The sequence below is a fragment of the Sarcophilus harrisii genome, chromosome 3 (assembly GCF_902635505.1).
Source record: "Sarcophilus harrisii chromosome 3, mSarHar1.11, whole genome shotgun sequence".
NCBI lineage: Eukaryota > Metazoa > Chordata > Mammalia > Dasyuromorphia > Dasyuridae > Sarcophilus > Sarcophilus harrisii.
This window is the reverse complement of record NC_045428.1, coordinates 302,301,978-302,323,243: the sequence shown is the minus strand read 5'-3', so window position 1 is coordinate 302,323,243 and position 21,266 is coordinate 302,301,978. Positions and strand designations below refer to the sequence as shown.

The following is a 21,266-nucleotide window of genomic DNA, read 5'->3' as shown; positions in this document are numbered from 1 at the left end:
AACAGGGATAGAGTCAGATAGTTCTCCATCATTCAGAAATATAGATTATTTTAGAGTGATTAAAGCCAAATTACAGAGAGTAGATAGAGAAGGAAATGAATGGGTAGAAGAAGAAATAAAGTGATAAGATTTTCCCTGATCCAAGGTTGGTTTTTTGTTTTTATATTTTAATAGATCCATCGTCTCATAGTACAGACATCTCCACTTGTACAGACATCTTCTATGCCATTTTATCACAATTCTTGTCCATGCCTTTCCTTTAAAAAATGTCTTTTTATTTTTAACACCTTTATTTCCATATCTATATCTGTCTATATTTACACATAGATCGATATTTTGTCTCTTTCCCACTTAGCCATCTCTCATGTAAAATAATAATAATAAAAAAAGAATGTTTGTGTTTTTCCATTAAAGCCTCCTTGGATTCCCCTTAAGTAAATTGCAAAAATCTATCCAAAATGTTAAAAAAAAAATTGGGGGTATATAAAAGCACTACTTGAGCTTTCCATTTAAAATATCTTGTCCTCATTATATCTACATATTTAGGCAAATATATCTTTGATTTTTTATCTTATTTTTTTTATATTCAAGTCATTGTTATTATCAAACTATAGCCTCCTTACACACAATCAATATGAATTGTTCATTACCCTTTGTGCTGGACTTGGTGTCACAAACACCTGTGTTCAAATCTTGATTCAGATACTTATTTGTTGTGTGTCCCTGTGGTAAATTAATTAATGATCTCAGTTTCCTCATTTCTAAGAAGAGGACAATAATAGTACTAACCTTACAAGGTTATAACGGTCAAAATAGATAATGTAAAATATTTTATAAACCATAAAGTATCATATAAATTTGTTATTGATAATATTAATAAAAATAATTCAGTTTCAAACAAAATACAAGTAGGAAAAAGAGAGAAAGAGATAAAAGGAAGAGAGAAGGAAGAAAGGAATGAGGAAGAAAGGTAAGTAAGAAGTCAGGAAGGCTGTTCTTTTCTATAGCTACCTAACTGACAGATATGTACCAAATCTTTGTTTATTTATTGAACAGGATGTTTCTCCATTCAATGTTGTTGCATGGCATGGAAACTACACTCCTTATAAATACAATCTGGAGAACTTTATGGTCATCAACAGTGTTGCCTTTGACCATGCGGTAAGTTTTAAAGTGGAAGAAATTTTCAGGACTAAAGCGACGATTGGAGTGGGATGGGGATGGAGAGAATATACTTTCCTTTGGAAGAAAAATAATTTACTCTGGAAATCTTCTTGCAATGATGAAGGATCTAAGTAGCTTTAGCTGTAATACAAGATATCCACAGAATTTAATACTTGGATTAATGGGAATTCCGATGAAAATTCTAGAGCATGAACTTTGGGATATATTTCACAGAAATAAGGTCAAAATGTCACTGAGCTGAAAGAAAAAAATGTTGCATTTCTTTGGATCATTTTTATGATCTCTAAAGTGAGGAAGTTGCATTCAATGATCTCTTAGTTTCCTTCTAGCTCCAATAATCTAATGTCTATAACATAAACTTTTTCAAGGCAGAGTTTTTTTGTTTTTGTTTTTTGTATCAACAGTATCAAGCTTATACAGTGGCTTTTATAGTAAACACAATAAATGGTTGTTGAATTGAAATTATTAAATGTCACTGATCTCCAGAGTAGTAAACACAGTGCTACATCTCCATAATCTTTCCTTCCTTCCTTAGGCTTTTATTAAACTCCTACAATGTGTCTATCACTATATAAGGAATCAGAGGGATACCAAAAAATAACATTTCTCTCTGCCCTCGCTGAGGTTACAGTCCAATATCAGGGGAAAGACTCAAATAACCATAATACTAAGAAAATATAATATCTGAGAAGAACAAAGGTTAAGAGAGTCCCAAACATTGAAGTAATGAGATTTGTTCATACTAGATTAACTTAATCTACAATACAGAGAGATAAAACAGAAGGCAGGATGGCAGAGAGAATTACTTTGAGCTAATTCAGTTTATTTCTATACCAGTATGAGAAACAGGAATCCTTTAAAAAAAATACCAAAAGGGAAAATAACAACTAGTAGCAATCTTTTTTTTTTAAGAGATTCTAAAAAACAGAGTAGACTTACTACTTTTTCCTTTAGTGGATATTTCCATCTAGTAGAAAGAATACTAGATTTCTAAGTCTAAAAACCTATATTTAAATTGAGGCTCTGCTACTAATTCTCTTTGTGTCCTTAAGTCAATTAATTACTTCCTCACTTCTGGGGTTGATTCCTTCTTTATAAAATAAGAGATTTGGACTACATGATCTCTAAGATCCTACACAAGTCTAAGTGCCATGATCCTATGCAATTTTAACGTTCACAGTTGTTTTCAGTCACAAGTCACTCCTCGTTATCTCATTTGGGATTTTCTTGGCAAAGATATTGGACTGGTTTACCATTTTCTTTTTTAACTTATTTTATAGATAAGGGAACTGTTGCAAAAAGTAATTAAATGATTTGCTCAGATTCACACAGCTATTGTCTGAGACGGGATTTGAATCCAGGTCTTCCTGACTCCAGGCCCAGCATTTTATCCCTTCAGTCACCTACCTGCCCTTTCTTAAAGTTAAGAGTTGGCATTTTAATTAAATTTTAAATCATCTCACTATCTTGCACTTACCTAGATCTATTACAGCGCAAAGATGTCAAACCCCTTCATCATTATTTGGCTCTTTCTCTATTTCCTTTTTAATCTCTTTCCTCTTGTTATGTTTCCTTTTCAGCACTGGTATATCTCTTTACCCAGTTAATGAGTAATGCTATCCCTGGAAGGACATAAACTCCTGCCTACTTTTACCATGAGACTCCCCTTTTGGCACTCTGAAGAAGCCTGGGTACTCCTCAGCATAATGTTTTTAAATATGTCCATTTAAATATACATAATTACAAAAGAAACCAATTAAGTTGAAACAGAATCATCAAAAAAAACTTGTTTAAAATTCACAAACTTCAGGTTCAGAACTGTGGACCAGAAAAAGAAATGGAAGGAAAGTAAATAATACAATATTCTTCATAGCTGCCTCTCTGAAAAGAGCAGGGATATACTAAAATCCTTGTAGAGAAATTGTTTCATCTATGCAGAATTTCAATACAATTAAAAACATATTTATTTAAAACTTAAATAGAAAATATATAATAAATACTACACATTATATTCAGAACTGCCCATCTTTTCTTTTCTTCCATGTAGGTTTTCTTTTATTCTCTGCTATGTACTTTTTTTTAAATTCTTTTTTTCCCTTTTCTTCCCTTCTACCTCCCCCAAGAAGACTACAGTTAAGTGTATAGGGGTATGTGGATATATACACAAACACACACATACATACATATACATATATATATATATATATATATATATATAGATACATATATACACAAATTGCAACTTTATACTATCTAATTGTTTTAAGTAGTCTAAAATAATATTGATAAATATGACTGACAAATAGTGATTTCCCTATTTTTCTCTTTTGATTGAATCTATTTTAACTTTAACTTTGAGATTAATTACTACTTTTGTTTTTTTCCCAGTGCTACTCCTGATCATTATTATTATGTTTATGTGTATCTCTTGTTTCCTGTCCTCATTAACTCCTTTGCTTCACTTCTACACACTCCTTTGCCTTGCTGTTACTTATCCTACCTCCAAGGTTCCCTCTCTTATCCTTTCCCCCTTACCCTTTCTTCATGCCCTTTCCCTCCCTCTTTATCCCATTCCTATTAATTCACACATCCTTCTATATCCCATTCTTATCCTGTTCCCCCCTCTTACTTCTTAATAAATTTAGAAGAGTTTTATACCTTTATACATATATATATATATGCACACACGTATGTGTGTGTGCATGTGTGTGTATGTAGTTTGCTCTTTAATCCATTCCCTAAGTGAGAAGGATTTTAGAACTTATCAACCCTCCTCCCCCATCTAGTTCCTCTGTGTTAGTTCTTGCTTTTGCAATTCATTCATATAGCTTAATTATTCTTTTTATCTTTTCCTATACAGTTTTGCTTTTTTAGAATCACATCCTTCTCTACTTCAATATTTCTATTGAACTCCCCAATTACTAATGATAATCTTAGACATATGGTTTCCCATTTCCATGTGTAAAGCATAAACAATTTATCCTTACTAAATCCCTTGAAATTAATCTTTGATGTTTACCTGATATTTCCCTTGTATCTTATATGTTGAATTTTCTATTACGTTCGGGTCTTTTTGCAACAGAATCCTGAAAGTCTGATAATTCATTGAATATCCTTTTTTTTTCCATTCAGGATTATGCTTAACTTTGCTGGCTATGATATTTTCAACTGTGACCCAATTCTTTTTCTTTTTGATAACTATGTTCCATGACCTGCAGTCTTTTAATGTAGTCATTGCTAGATACCGGGTGATTTTTATGACTCTGTGGTGTTTGAATTGTTTTTTTTTTTTCTTGTTGCTCATATTTTATCATTGATCTGGGGTTTGAGAATGAAGTTATAATGTTCCTATATGATTTCCTGTAGGACCTCTTTCAGGGGGTGATCGGTGGATTTTTTTTTCTATTTCTACTATCCCCTATTGGTCTAACACTTTGGGACAATCTTTCATTCTTTCTTATATTATTATATCAAGATTATTTTTTTTTGGTCATAGTTTTTAGGTAGTCTAATTATTCTTATGTTTTCTTTTCTTGGTCTGCTCTCTACATTTGTTGTTTTTCTTATGAAATGATTCACATTCTTTTCTATTTTTTTATTCTTCATATTTGTTTTATTATTTCTTGGTCTCTTATAACTTTGCTGGCTTCCCCTTGCCTGATTCTAATTTTCTTTTTTTTTTTTCTTTTTGCTGAGGCAATTGGGGTTAAATGACTTGCCCAGGGTCACATAGCTAAGAAGTGTTAAGTGTCTGAGGTCAAATTTGAACTCAGGTCCTCCTGACTTCAGAGCTGGAGCTCTATCCACTGTGACACCTAGCTGCCTCCTTGATTCTAATTTTCAAAAAGTTAATTTTGTTCTTTAAGAGTTGGTTAACTTTCTTTACATAATCTTGTTGTTCTTTGATTGTTCTCATTTTGTTTTGTAGTTTTTCCTCAAATTCATTTGATTTTCAAAGTCTTTTTAAAAGTTCTTCTATGAATTTTTTAATGGCAGGTGACCATTTGGGGTAGGAAAGGCTTTTTTAATTTCAGTATTCTTCTCTGAAGATGAACACTGGTCTTCCCTATTCCCATAGTAACTGTCTAAGGTTCCTTCTCCTTTGCCTGCTTATTTTATAGCAGATTGTTGGTATAATTATCTCTAGTTTTGGGGTATGGAGGATGGTGTTTCTGGCCTCAGGTCCTCCTTCAGTTCTTTCCTCTGGTCTGGAACCTAAAACCAAGAACTCCACTCTTCTGTCAGTGCCTACAGGCAGCATCCTTGCTCCACTGCTTCTGCACTCACCTGGTATGTGCTGGTTCCTTCTTACCTAGGGCCACCTTTCCACAACTTAGTTGGGTCTGGTATGGTTTTTTTTTTGTTGTTGTTGTTGTTTGTTTGTTTGTTTTGTTTTGTTTTGTTTTGAATGCAGGAATGCAGGAATTTTACATTCTTGCAAGAACGGATGCCTCAGTGAGTAAATGCACCTTTGAAACTCCAAAGGCAGCATTTTATTTCCTATTCTGAAGCACAAGTCCCTCTCCTGATTCCCCATTAATTGGATGCTATATAAATTACACTACATGAATCTTCATCTTTCATTATGTATCCAGTCCCTCCTTCCAAGCAGCTTATATTCTAGAAGGGGAGAGGTAAGAGAGGAGGGCTAAGGACAAAGAACAAATGATTCTTTTCAAATCTCAGGCCATCATCCCTAATCGCCCCTAAGGAACTTACATTCTTTTTTTTTTTTTTTTTTTTTTGCTGGGGGAGAGATACCTTCCATCCTTGATTATTCTTTTATATCCTTGTGAGTTTCAGTTTTCTAATTTAAGTTTCATTTCTTCAATTTAATCTTCATAACTGTGGAAACCAATTACCAATCCATTTCTCACGATTTCCCCCCTTTTTTCTTTTTTAATAATTTGGTTTCCACATCCTTTTCCAACCCCTCAAATTTGGCTAATTTTTTACATTCCACTTCATAAAAGTCTATTAACCTCTACACAGATCTCCTTTCACAGGATAGATAATTAATCCCAGAATTCTCTGCTAATTCTTATGTTAGAATTATATTAGGAGTGAAACTATCTCCAGTTGTAATATGTTTTCTCCTTTTTTTGCCAATAACCTTTCTAGAGTCATTCTATTTTCCCATGCAATTCTGCTAATGACATCTAACTACTCTGCATTCCCTCCACTTCCTTTCTGGTATAACTTATCCAATAATATTTACTCACCAGAGTAATGATGTGAGTTTAGTGTTTCTTACCAGCAGAGATTCCCTTAGTTTTCCTTGACTCAGACCCCCCATTTCCCCCCCCCCCAATTCCCCACTCTATCTGGGAAGTAAAAATTCCTATGGTTAGAGCCAAGGTTACTTCCCAATCCATCTAACCCTAGGGCTCTACCCCCCTTCCTGTTTCAGCAGAACTAGCCTGGAGGTGTTTATACTTCACAGGGACTAATCTTCACTCTGATACCTTTCTTCAGATCTTGTCCAATTGTCCAGGAGGAACACTATTCTGCTCCATCCCTTATTTGTATTTTAACCACTCTACACTTGTCCTGAGGTGCAGTTTTGTTTTATTTTGTCTTGTTTGTGGTGGAGATCTGGAGGGCTGGAAATTTTCTGACCTTTTTGCCATCTTCCCAGAATCCTCTCTCAACCTGATTTTAATTTTAACTTTCTTACCCAAAGTCTCTGGACTGACTCTTTGTGCTATTAACTGTCCCCTTCTATCTAACTTTAGATCACTATGTCCTTATTTTTGTAGGATCATAAGAACACTGGGTTCCTAACTCAGTGGGATATTATATACCATAAGTTTTATAAGACACAAACTTAGTGGTATGAAAATCAGCTTTGGCTCCACTCACATAGTGTTAATGCACCTTGCTACAGAACATAGCAGGGGGAAAACCCAGAGAGGTTTAATTACTGGCATACTAAGGCCAATAGGTCTAGACATCTTCGGGTACCTTCAATTGAGGCAGGATGTCTGGCTTAGAAAACTGGAACATCTAGGAAAAATGTGAACTATAACCAAAAGATACTTCCAGTAAGAGAAGAACAAGGGTTTTGTTGAATTACTATCTCATCAAATTTAGTAATTTTCCTTTTGATTTTCACAGGATCCTTCCATTTTCACTGTGTTGACGGCTAAATCGCTTCGTCCTGGAGTGGCTATTGCTGATTTCGTCATCTTCCCACCTCGCTGGGGAGTTGCTGACCATACCTTCCGACCTCCTTATTATCACAGTAAGCCTGTTAATTAATAGAGTATGTTAAACAACCAGAAAACCAAGGAGGAACCAAGTAAAGGAGTTGTAAGGCAATTCGAGCAAAAACAGAGAGATCTGCATACTTAGAATTGGTCTAGCTATTTTCTGAAAATTCTGAGGTTATGAGAATGCTAGGTCTTGTTTCAGGGAGCCCTGAATAGTCAAATTTACTGCTTCTCCAAGAGCCCATGGCAACCACGTGATGCAGCAGATAGACCTCTGGACTGGAAGTAAGGAAGATGGGACACTTCCTAAGCCTCAGATACTTATCAGCTGTGTAAAACTGACAAGTCACAATCTCTGTCTGCCTTGCTTTTCTCTTCTGTAAAATGAGGATAATAATAACATCTACCTTCCGGGATCAAATGATACAATATTTGTAAAGCACTTTGCAAACCTTAAAGCACCAAGTAAACACTAGCAATGGTGATGATGAAGATGGTGCTATCCTTGACTCTTACTCCCTTTCTGTCTCCTAAAGAGAGAAGATTGGGAGGTTGAAAATGGGAAAGAAGCAATAATAATGATCCATATGTTTGTTTTTTGCTTTTTTTTATTGAACTGTGGAAAAAAGCAAAAAACTCAATTCAATGCTATCACCTCCAAGAAGTCTTTCCTGATTCCTCTTCCCCTCATTGACCTCACAAAGCATTTTGTTTTGCAACTCTCTCATTTATTTGTCATGAAATCATGAATAGTTATCTGTGTTGGCAAAGATAATAAATTTCACAAAGGCCAAAAACTACATCTTACCTAAACTTTGTACTTTTCCTGGCCCTGAAGCAGGATAAGGTGGAAGGGGAGCTGGTCTTGTGGCTACTGGCCTATCATAATGAGCAGAAGTCAGCAGTCATGATGGCTGTCAATTGATCTTCATCAGAATGAGGTTTAGTGAGCTTTGACCTATTGAAGTAAGGTCTCTTTCAGGATAATGACTCAGCATTTCATGTCTGTTTGACTTAAAGTAACTTTCTGCTGAAAGTTTATAGGTTTGAGCATAATAAAATTTGGTGCCTTACTAAAAGGTAATAAGAATGAAAATTTGGCTTAGATTACAGTCTTTCTGTATCAAAATAATTATAATAGCTCATATTTATACACAAAACATTTTAAAGTTCTCAAAGTATTTTACAAACATTACCTCATTTGATCTGTGGGATCAAAACAGCCGTGGGAGGTAAGTACTATTATTATTTCCATTTTCCAGAGGAGGAAACTGAGGCAGAATTTAAATGACAGCTAGTTAGTATCTAAGGCCAGATTTGAAGTTGGGTCTTCCTGACTCAAGACCTGGCACTCTATCCATTTGGCCATCTAGTATTACTGAGTTTGGTCCTCCCAGTCACCCTGTAACATAGGAATTATTATTAGGTCCATTATGCAGATGAAAGAACTGAGCTTGTGAGCAGTTAAATGAATTTTTACACAATTTGTAACACAGAATTCAAACCCCAGCCTTCTTGATTCCAAGTACTTTGTCTATTACTTTATGCCTCTATGCTTGCTGATACCATAGATATTTCTCTTGTAATTTGTAATGGATTTCAATTATATTTTGTAAATACGTGATTATACTAAGCCAAAGCTACAATTGCAGAATCACTAATTCTAAGAGAGTTTTATTAAAGATGTCAAAAAATATTGCTAAAGCAATAAGCAAAAAGCTATGTAACTTTGATATAATTTTAAGAGTGAAACAGGGAATTATTCCCATAAAAATATTGCCTCTAGGTAGCCTGAAACCACCTTAGCTAACTGAATTCAGCATTAATCAGACAGGCAAGAAATGTTCTCCTGTTATCTGTGAAAAGTGATGTAAAAATGCCAGCACTGAACCCACTGACACATACAATTTACATTCAGAATAGTGCAGAATTCTGCCTTGCTCTTCTCTCCCACTGAGCCATGAAGGTCACCTTCAGGCTTCACTGAGAACAGCAAAGAGTGAGCTGGAGCACATTGGAGCCAGGAGCAAACCTGTTTATGAGTCAACAGTGTGATGTGGCAGCCAAAAAACCCAATTTAATCCTAGGCTGTATTAATAGAAATAGAATGCCCGGGACAAGATTCCAGTGGCAAGATTCTGCCCCAGTCAGGCCACAGCTAGAATCTTGCATCCATTCCTGAGTGGCACATTGCAGAAAGAATAATCACAAATTGAAACATAACTAGGTGGTACCCGAGAAGGTAAGAAGGGCCTTAGCCCTATGACAAGTGAGCATTTATTGAAGGCTTTGGATTTAAATCCTGGGAAGATAAAACTAGACAAGTGGAGAGTGGAGAATAATATCACGTCTTCAGATGTTTGAAGGATTGTCATATAAAAGTACTAGGTAATTCTGTTTGATCCCAGAAAGCAAAAGTAAGGCCAATATATGGAAGACAAAGAATGGAGAATTTCAGTTCAAGATAAAGAGCAAAAAATTCTAAGAGTCCTTAGATTAGTCTTTCAATTGACCAAAGGTGAAATGGATGAGATAATGAAAAAGTCAGTTACTGTCACTGAATGTGGAGGTTGATAATCAGTTATGGGGAATATCAGTGAAGGGTATACACTTTAAACAAGAGTGAAAATGAGTGACCTCATACTTATTTTTTTTTCTATTTTTGCAAGGCAATTGGAGCAAGTAAATGCTAAAAATCTGATTTGAACTGAGGTCCTGCCCCATCTAGTTACTTCACTATTCTTCTTCTAAGCAAGAAAAATCTCAGTGTCATTGAGAACATGAAGATAAGGAAACTCCTATCAATGTATGTCAGAGTACAGAGGCTTAGAGAACTTAGCAGAACCCCAAGAGGTTAAGCTATTTATTTGCCTTGGGTATGTGTCAGAGGTAGAGGGACCTGAGCCTTCCTGGTTCTGAGGCTGACTATAAACACTGCCTCTTAGGCTGCCTTTTAAACATATAAATTTTATGTGAAAACTTATTCCATTTCCTACATTTCCTCTTTATGGGTGAAAAAAGAGTGGAGCTGTGATGAGAGTCTCACCTTCCCTACTGTGGCTGTCACACTCCCAGCCTCCTGTCGGGTTCTGCCAGAGTCATCTCCTCAGAGCTTCAAGCAGAATTGCTGTGGAGCCAAGCACAAAAAAAAACAACAAAAAAAAAAGTGGTTTGGTTTGGCACTTTGCTAGGACTCACACAGAGAGAAGGGGGGGTGTGACTTTGGCTAGCATTTTATAGGTTTGGTTTGCAGAGCTATACTTCAGGTAGTGTGCATTTCCCCTTAGTTTTGGGAATTTAGATTGGAATAAACTGCCACCAAGTGGACGGCCTCATGGTCCAAGATTAAGCTCATACTGCAGGCAGGATGGACCCAGGCAAATGTCAAAGCTTGCTTTCCCCTTTGCAAATAAATGCCTCTTCTATAAAAAGAGGGTTCTTTGCTCCAAGAGTGAAGCAGAACAATAGCTAATTATGACGTTTTAAAAGATGATATACAATCCAACTGCTTTAAAGATTCTCAAATAAAGTGTTGCCCACGCATATGTTAAAATAATACAAGATTCTATGACAGATGTACCTACAGAGATAACTTTGTTCAACTTACTGACTGTGAGCATCAAGTGAGGCAAAAGCTCTGGAAACATATGCTCACCTGAGGCGTCTTCCAGTGGTATGGAGAAAATCTTGCACAGAGAGAATCCAAATATAAAATGTTGATGAGCTTTTCTAAATATTCTTATTTGGATGTGTCATTCATAGGACTACCTGCAGTAAGCTATGCAATATTGCTAAACCTCCTCGGTGAAATCCATTATCGCCCGTAAGAGATCAGTTGAACAATCTAAACAATAAAGTAAGGTGGTAAAAAATCTATATTGACTAGATTCAATCCCACAAGAGTTTAAAATGCCTACTATGTGCTAGGTACTAAGCATATAAAATAAAAATGAAACCCTTCCTGTTCTCAAGGGGCTTATATTCTATTGGATTATGAAATACCATTGGGTGGACAATCTCTTCATTGAACTAGTTCATCTTTCTAACATCCATGCATGCATTCATACATGCATATGTACATACAGGTATATATGCATATAATTGCATATATGTACATACAGCTACCCCTAAACATATATACACATGTATATATGCATGCATGTAGATAGATAGATAGATAGATAGATAGATTTATATATCTTGGGTAAACACTTCAAATAAATAAGTTCAGTCTAGAATTGAGGCAAAAAAGACTCCATCAGTACCATTAAGATATTAAAGAATCAAAGAAGTTCCCCCAACACATCCAGTGGTTCTTTATATGAGAAATTTATAAAATGCATATAGAGGTTATTATATATTCTGATAGGAGGAAGCACCCACACTGATGAAACCACAGATCCATTAAATCATGAAACACTAGAATTTAAAACCAGAGTTGAAGAAATACATACACCTAAATATAATTAGGTACCTCATTCATTCAGCTTTAACTAATTTACTCATAGATCCATAGATTTAGATTTGGAAAGCTCTAGTTAAATGTCCTCATTTGACAAATATGGAAACACAGGTCCAGAGTGGTTAGGGAAATTGCTCAGTATCACATAAAGCTACCCAGAAACCAGACCTTCTTACAAAGGCTTCAACAGAACTTAACTTTCAAACTCACCCTGAACATTTTCTTTTAATTAAAAGTGTGTCCAATACAGATAGAGCTCCATCTCTGGCTACAGAGGTTAAGGACGTCATGATAACCTTCTAAGAAAAAGCCCTTGCAAATGGCTTTTCTCTAGCTTTTAATCCTCACTAGCAAAAGAAACCTTCAATTATCTATCTACAGTTTATAAAAAGAGAAATGGCATTTATTCTTTTTTCATTCCCAGCTAATAACCTTCTGGGAATGGGCTTGAGAAGAGCCGGGTAGGGGACTTCTGAAGGTAATGCTGATTGGCATTCTGATCTACAACTTCAGACATAGAGGAAAAAGCACAGGTGTAAAGCTAAGGTTCTTAAAGTATGGTCCAGGACTCCCTGAATCAAAACAATTTTCATAATAATAATAATAGTAGTAATAATACATTTTAACTTCTAACAATAAATACCAATAGACATAATCCACATAAATAAAAGTTTCGAGTAGGTGGGAGAGTTCCTTAATAATTTTTAGGCATATAAAGGGTCCCTAAACCAAAAAGTTTGAAGATAGATTGTATAGAATAATAAGTGATAGTAGCCACTATCATACACACTTATTAAACAGTTGATAAAAACTGACCAAAGTGTTTTGAGCTAAGTGAGTAACAATAAATGAGAGTTGGACAAAAATCAGATAATCAGATTTAAGATCAGATAGGTCAAATATAGTGGAGAATCATGACCCATAGAGTAGCTCTGAAGATGTGAGTCAAAACAGCCTAGGACAAGAAGACTCATGATGAAAAAGAGGTTGATTAAAAGCTGAAATCATGAGAATACCAGATTTATCTCAGGAGACCATTAGGAGCAGGTCATGGTGTCCATCCCCCCCAAACATCCCTGTTCTCTGGATTCCTGGAGGATTAAATGCTCCCTCCTCTCCAAGGGTCTATGGCACTGTTCTTGACTCTCACTGATTTTCTGAAGCCTTCTTTCTATAGAGAGATGAGGTAAGGAGAAAGAATAATGGACCACAAATTGTTATAGTTTTTAAAAATTGATTTTCCTTTTCAGTTTATTATTCTTTTTTCCATTTGGACAATGTGGTCACCAAAGATGATGGATTAGAATCAGAAAGAAATAAGATATCTTTGTGACAAGACAGACAGGTGGCGGCATCTTGTAAGAAGCTGGAAATATATGACTAGAGAGGAGGAGGAGTGGAGGCGGAGATTTGTGAGTCATCCCCATTGAGGTGATAGTTGAAACCTTATAAAGGCAGATGAGTTCACAAAGGTAATGACTGAGTGAAGAAATAGAACTGCAGAGACTTGAGGACAAAAGGTTGGTAGATGAAAATCCATGAAAAGGGGATGGAGGATGGGTAGTAAGCAAGAGACTAAAAAGCCTTGGCAGAAAGAGGAAGATTCAATGTCATGGAAACCAAGTGGAAGGAAAGTTTCAAGATCAAGAGTTTCAAATGTTTATGGATCAATACCATGAGTACAATTACAGCTCAGATTTTATTTTTATGAAAATTTCTTGCTGCAGCCTGATTTCCTTTAGCTAAGTCTCATTTCTTTAAGTCCTTACACTCTAGTTCTGGGCAAATTCACACCTACCCTAGTAAAATATTGCATTCTAGATTTAAGTCTTTCATGATCATAGATTCAAAGATCTAAAGGTTATCTAGTTAAACCTCTTCATTTTACAGATTAGTAAACTGAGGCTAAGTCAGGTAACTTGTCCAAACTCACAGGTAGAAAGCATCAAAAGTGGCATTTGGACACAGTTCTTCCAACTGCAAATCTAAAATCTTATCACTGTTTTTTCTCCTTAGTATTCTAGTCATTCTCTAAAGCTCACCTGCCCTTCTCTGAAGTCTTTGGGGACTGTAGTATCAAACACTTTAACTGTTTTCTTATATGTTATTTTTATTTTTAAAAACCCTTTTTCAAATCCCCTAGGGAACTGTATGAGTGAATTTATGGGATTGATCAAAGGGCACTATGAGGCAAAGAAAGAAGGATTCCAGCCTGGAGGAGGCAGCCTACACAGTGCCATGACTCCTCATGGGCCAGATGGAGATTGTTTTGAGAAGGCAAGCAAAGCCAAACTGGAGCCAGAGAGGATTGCAGATGGAACCATGGTAAGCATGTCTAACAGTATTGTCATTCTGAGCCCCAGCTTCATTGTTCATCTCCCCAAAGCCCCAAGATCGTCAATCAATAAATTAAAAAGAACTTCACTGCCTACTGTGTGCCAGGTATTCCATTAGTGACTGAAGATACAAATACACAAATGAAACAATATCTGATCACAGAGTTTATAGGCTTATGTTTCAATGTGTGACACAAGTTTCCCATTCAATTATTAAAGGAGAGAAGAAATGGGACAAAAAGATGACCTCTTTTACCTACTCCAAAAAAAAAAAAAAAAAAAGAAAGAAAGAAAGAAAAAGAAATCAATATGTCAGGGAAAGACCCTTAGTATTTCTGACCAGAATAGAAACAATTGATATTTAGATTCACTCTGAGCCCTCAGAACCCAATGACTATCAGAAGCTTGAGCTGGGACTTATTATTGGTCAATCAGTGAGAGCCAGAGTGATTTGGATTTAAGACATAGTCAAGTAACTCCATTTGAATTTCAATGGCTTATCAATAGCCGGTTTCCAGAGTTCTGTTCCAAAAAATTTATATTCTTTATGATCTCATTCCCAATTTTCAGTTTGTCTGAGGCAGTACTCATTTAATGATTGAGGCTAGGTAAAAAATGAGCCTCTTTTGCCTACTTAAAAAAAAAAAGTAATATGTATATGCATGTATATATGTATGTATATGTACATGCATGTGTGTGTTCTTACACTTAGTTGCCATCCTGTTCTCTTTGATCCAGTGACACCGGCCTACTGGCCCTTCCATGAACAAGACATTCAGTCTATTGGCTCCTGGCTGTCCTGTATGCCTGAAATTCTTCCTCCTCATCTCTATTTACTGATCTCCCTGATTTCCTTTAAGTTCCAACTAGAATCTTATCTTTTACTAGAAACCTTTTCTAACCCCTCTTAATTCCTGTGCCTTCCTTCTGCTAATTATTTCCTATTATTGAGCATATAGTTGCTTTGATTATATTTGCATGTTGTCTCAATCATTAGATTGTAAGCTCTTTGAGGGCAAGGGCTGTCTTTTGTCTCTATAGGGCCAGTACTTGGAACATAATAGGCATTTAATAAATTGATATGTTTATTGATTGATATGTATTTATGTATACTTTATGTATGCTAGATGTATACATGTATACACACATGTATATATGTGTGTATATACATATACATATTATCTATCTGATACATGTGCAAAGTGAGAGGTTGAAGACATTTCTATCCTCTTCTCTGTTTTGCCATAGAGTAGAAATACAAGAAGAAATTATCTTATTTTTCCTTCCTTGATCTTGTGTCCCTACCAAGGGAGGAATAAGGCACATTTTCAGACATGAACAATGTAGAAATTTGCTTATATATATATAAATTTTAAATGTTGTGGGGTACATGGAAGACAGAAAATAAAAAAGAAAAATAAAATAAAGGAACCAGACAACAAAAATCCTAAAAGATAGGGAGGGAGGGCACAAAGAGGGGGAGAAAGGAAGGGAGTTGTTGCTGATTATGAAGTCTCAAATTAGGAGAGGGTGCTTTTCCTGCTGTGAATCCCAACAAACTGAGATCGTAGATAAGTTGTAGATAAGATGATAGCAATTGGCTCAGAGATGTGGGTTACATTTTGAAATCATCAAATTGGGAGAGCCTTTCCTAGGTGATAGAGTGGATAAGAAACTGGTCATGGAGTTAGAAAGATGTCAGTTGAAATTTTGCTTCTAGAATATAATAGTTCTTTCACTTTGGACAGGTAATTTAACCACTTTGAGTTTTAATTTTCTCATTTTTAAAATGGGCATTATAATAATAGCACCTACCTCTCAAGGCAGTTGTGAAGGTCAAATTACATCTATATCTATACATACACATATAATACATTATATATGTATGTATATATGTATAAATGTAAATGTATTATATACATACACACACACACACACACACACACACACACACACACACATATATATATATATATATATATATATATATATATATATATATGCAGTGTTAACTTGGTAACTAATGACCAAAGAATGACAGGTTTTGCAATCTCTGTTAACTCTCCAAATACCAAAGAGCAATATGAACAGGTTACAAGCAAAAAGAACTTTCTTTATTCTTTTGGGAGAGAAAAATTAGTCATGTGTCAGGCCCCCCCAAGGACTATCAGTTCCATAATTTAGTTGCAACAGCATTCATCCAGAAGATGAGTGTAAGGGATTGTTGCTACGCCAACCTCAGTGCACAGCTTACTTTCTAGGCCCTAGCTCTGAAAATCAAGGGATGAAAAAGAGAAAGATGAAGAGAGGGATGATATTGGATCCTGACAGTATATATGTGTGTTTATGTATGTAATTATATATATTTATGTCTTTATAAATTTTAAAGTGTTATATAATTGTTCATATTATTATGCCATACATGGTGATAGGATATATATCTGTGGTAATCTGGTGGTCTAGCTTCTATTGTAAAGAAATCATATTTTAACAAACCATTCAACCTATTGCTAAAACCCCTGAGGCCCTAGAAATACAGCCTCTTGTCTCTAGTAGGACAGGAATAAGAATCCAAACATTTTAAAATGCTTGAGTCTTAAAAGAATATGAAACTTTCCCCAGATTAAACTGTGAGCTCTACTAGCTGCCCCATCTTTATTTGGTGAGTGAAGGGAAAAGGCAAAGTAATGCTAAATTAAAGGCCTTTTTGAACTTCCTTTCTCCTCCCTATGGCCCTAAGCACTTAGTCTTTCCAAGTCTCTTCTCTTCCTGCTTTTTTTAGAACAAAGTAAGCTCCCAGGACCAGGGCTATAGTGAGGCAAAATGATACCTCTCAACTATATTTTTGAACCAGGAAGAGTCCAGAAGCTCCAGTCTCATCAAAGCCAGTGCTAATGAACCACATTTTCATCTGCATTACTTTTTCTTTTTCATCTGGCATAGAAGGAAACCAATTGGCTTTTATAATATGTTCTGCATTTCCTGTATGCTGTGCTCTGAATATTCAATTGGAATATAAGTGTAGTAGCAGGCTGCTTTCTTTGGTTTTATTATATTTTTGCAGGTAGGGTCTACTGACTATAAGAGTGTTTATTCTAAATCATAAGCAAATTTATTTTTAAAAAAGAATAAAACAATAAGTTAAATGCTACCTAATATTCAAAAATAATAATAAGCCTTGCTAGACAACATTTTCACTCTACAAATGAACTGAGACATGAAACGATCATTAGGATTTAGATTTTTTTTTTTTTTTTTTGCTGAGGCAGTTGGGGTTAAGTGATGTGCCCAGGGTCACACAGCTAAGAAGTGTCTGAGATTAGATTTGAATCCTGACTTCAGGGCTGGTGCTCTATGGACTGCACCACCTAGCTGCCCCTAGGATTTAGATTTTGAGCTAAACCCAAACTGAGGACCAAGGTAGGTAGATGAAAACTATATAGTCCTAGAATGTCAAATCTGGATGAATTTAAACCCAAATTTAGAGTTTAAATTCAGGGTAGGTAGGGCCAGGGTAGGTAGATGAAAACTTGAGAGTTCTAGAATGTCAAAACTGAGCCTTGATATCATTTAGCTATCTATGGACATCATAAGCTCATAGGTATCAAGTTAAAAAGGACTTTTAGAGGCCATTAAGTCCAACCCTCCTCCCTCTTTTTACAAATGTGGAAACTGAGGCTACAGATTTGCTCAGGCCAATAGCTAATAAGTGTCTGACTCTGGATTCAAATCCATATCTTTGTCACCCCAGGGGCATTGTCCATTGTATGGTGCTCCTCATTTTCCAGATGGCCAGAGAAGGGAAAGTAACTTTCCCCAAATCGTATTGCTAGAGAATATTAGAGACTCTGATTCCTAATCCAGTGCTTCCTTTATACTGCCTCAGGCTATTTGTGGTCTCTGTGGAATAATGTGAGGGATTCTGTAAAGTGACAGATATAGGGATGCGCTTGTAAATGTTTAACAAACAGCTCTGGTGGAGGGGAGGGGAATGTAAACAGGAAACATTTTTGAGTTTAAACTTCATTATTAATATCTTCATCATTTTCTTAATTCTAGACATCCAACCAAACAATAAATGAAGCCATGATTTATTCTAAGGTGTTAAATGCTCACACTGCCATTTTATTTATTTATTTATTAATAATTGTTTTATTTTTTCTGGTTATACATTATACTAACTTTATTAATAGACATTTCTTTATTAATCATCTTGAAGGAGAAAAATCAAAATAAAAGGGAAAAACCACGAGAGAAAAAAATACAGGAAAATTACTGAATACTGAATAAATTACTGATACTGAAAATTTAACAATTGGCTCAGCCTTTCAATCTGGTTCTATCATACCGGAGTCTCTCTCCTCAAGTTTACAAGGATATCTGAATTCTTACCATCTAAGTCATTCCCTTAGATTCTTTGTCTATATCTGAGAAAGATAACACAATTATCATGAGCACCTATGACTTAATAGTTAGCTGTCATTTATCAGACATAAGAGAGGTTTAAAAAAAATGGGACAAAGGAAAGACATTTTCAGAGGGTAAATTCTCAGAAAGGGCAACATCATGGAGTACCCTAGGTAATTAGGAGTTAGCAGAAGGGTACTGAATATAAGGTTGGGAGGGGGTCAAGATTAGTGGCCAACATATTATTTTAAGGTTCTCCTAGCCTTGGGGCAGCTGCAGTAGATAGAGTACAGTGACTGGAGTAAGCAAAACTCATCTCTCTGAGTTCAAATCCAGCCTCAGATATTTACAACTCATACACAGCTGTGTAAATCTGGGGTACTTAACCCTATTTGCCTCAGTTCCCTCATCTGTAAAATGAGTTGGAAAAGGAAATGGCAGACTACTCCAGAATCTTTGCCAAGAAAACCCCAATTAATATCATGTTAGAGTAAGACTGAACAACAAGTTGAACTAAGTTAACTTTGTCTCCCTCACTTTAGAATTCAGGGTTTGCTCAAGACTAAAGTTGTCATTTGTAGTTTTCTTTCCACCCAACCACAACACACAGTGAAGTACTTAGTAAAATGTCCTTCTTTCCAGAAATTCTTAAATTTTGTGTCATAGACCTTTGGCTCCTAAAGTTGAAGGTCCCCTTTTCAGAATAATGACTAATTGCCTCTATTCAAAATCAAAGGAGATGCTAAATTTCAGTGAGGGATTATTGAAAATAAAGATGGGATTTTTGTTTTGGCCATCTAAGTTCATGGTTAAGAATCCCTGCTTTAGACACCAAACTGGTTAATATTAGCTAGGTGGTACAGGGACAAGAGCAGAAGTGTCAAACCCATCATCATAGGCTGCAATGATAGCATGAACCAGATGAAAATGTAATTGGGAAATATTTAACAAAATAAATAAAAATATAATAGAACATGGATAACCTTAATATGTGGTTTTTTAAGTCAATATGAAGCCTTCGGGGATCCTTATAAACAGGGACCTTGTTTTTATTTGAGCTTGACACTACTGGTCTATAGCATTGAACCAAGAGTCAGGAACACCTCAATTGAAAACCTGAAACACTTACTAGGTATCCTAGGTAAATCCTAAGTAAATCATTTATTCTCTACCTCAGTTTTTTTAATCTATAAAATTAGATTAATAACAGCATCTACCTCCCAGGATAATTTTGATAATAAAAATGAGATAATAATTGCAAAGTACTTTGCAAATCTTAAAATGTTGTTATTGTATTATTTATTTATGCCTCAGAATTCCATTGTTGATATAAATTTACCCTTCTCTCTAACCACCCCCTCTCCCTTTTTATCCATTTCTACCAGGCATTTATGTTTGAGTCTTCACTCAGTTTGGCTGTCACCAAGTGGGGTCTCAAGACATGCAGCTGTTTGGATGAGAACTATTACAAGTGTTGGGAAAATCTACGAAGTCACTTCACGCCCAAGCTCAGAAACCCCACTGGCCATAAATGAGCCGGAAGAGTTCATGTTTAGAATCCTTCTTGGAAAAGTTAGCGTCTCTGCATATAGTCGTATAAGCCTATAGCCAAAATAATTACCCATCCTTCCATGGAAATTAGTGCAAAATTGTATTTCAAGTGACATTATTGTAAGCTTAATTACCCAATAAAGACCTACCCGAAGTATATGGAAATAACAAACATCATGGCCAGAATGTGGACAATCACATAATAGGTAGTTTAGTCTGAAGAGAAATCTAGCAGGAATCTTTCAAGTCTGGGCCGAATATACAAGACAGGTGAGGGTAGTTATGGGTGCACAGCTAAGAGGAGTGGTATACTCACAAATTTTTTATGGGCAGTTATGGGGTGGGGTGGATGCACCCACAACATATTTTTAAGTTTAATCTAAATTGTTAACACATTATCTATTGCTTTGAATCTAGATAATCAGCAAAACAACAAATCAAGTCCTGGTTTGTAGCATTTATAGATTTCCAAAGTATAAAAAGACTTAACACTGAAAATTTAAGAAGTTGACTTCAGCACATCCCTGGCTAGGAGGGTATTTTTCCAATGATTGATGTGAGGCTAAAACTGAAGCTATGATCTAGGAATTGATCCAGTCAGGCATAAGACAAGTTCGGCAAAAATTTTTAAGGAGAAGCACAATTGGCAGCAGCTGGGACGGTCCCAATCAATGGGAAATCATGGGATCTTAAAACTCATAAGAAGGATGCTAAGTAGACAATGCTTCTAATCATACATGTAAGATAAAAGGGGAAAGAGATAAGAACTACCAAAGGAAATATTCATTAGAGCTCATCAGCTAAAGCTTAGTCAATAAGTGATTTTTTTTTTCCACAAAAGGAGTCATATTTCTACAAAGGGGTACCAACGGATTCTGAGCTATATCTGAGAAGTGAATGCTTAATATGAAAAAAAACATTTTTTTAACATTCAGAGCATCTTTTAAAGTCTTCCTGCCATTTTGTTCAAGCTAATTAAAACCATTTTGTTTAAATTAATTGAAGCTTAAGCTGGCACTAAGATTTTGAAGAAATCCTACATATTCATCACAAACTTTCATTTACCCTGGTTTGCATGTGATTTAATTCATGCACAGGCAGATAGTAACCATC

The 21,266-nt window shown here is 35.6% G+C and overlaps 1 protein-coding gene across 1 annotated transcript in view; it reads left to right on the top strand.

The window, feature by feature from the left end:
• HGD (homogentisate 1,2-dioxygenase) overlaps positions 1–20,321 on the top strand; it is a 76,911-nt gene extending 56,590 nt beyond the window's left edge. The window contains exons 11-14 of the mRNA XM_031959711.1: positions 1,057–1,161; positions 7,303–7,429; positions 14,003–14,184; positions 19,988–20,321. Of these exons, the coding sequence (XP_031815571.1) occupies positions 1,057–1,161; positions 7,303–7,429; positions 14,003–14,184; positions 19,988–20,137 (564 nt within the window). The 3' untranslated portion in view covers positions 20,138–20,321. The remainder of the gene's footprint in view (positions 1–1,056; positions 1,162–7,302; positions 7,430–14,002; positions 14,185–19,987) is intronic.
• The last annotated feature ends 945 nt before the right edge of the window (positions 20,322–21,266 follow it).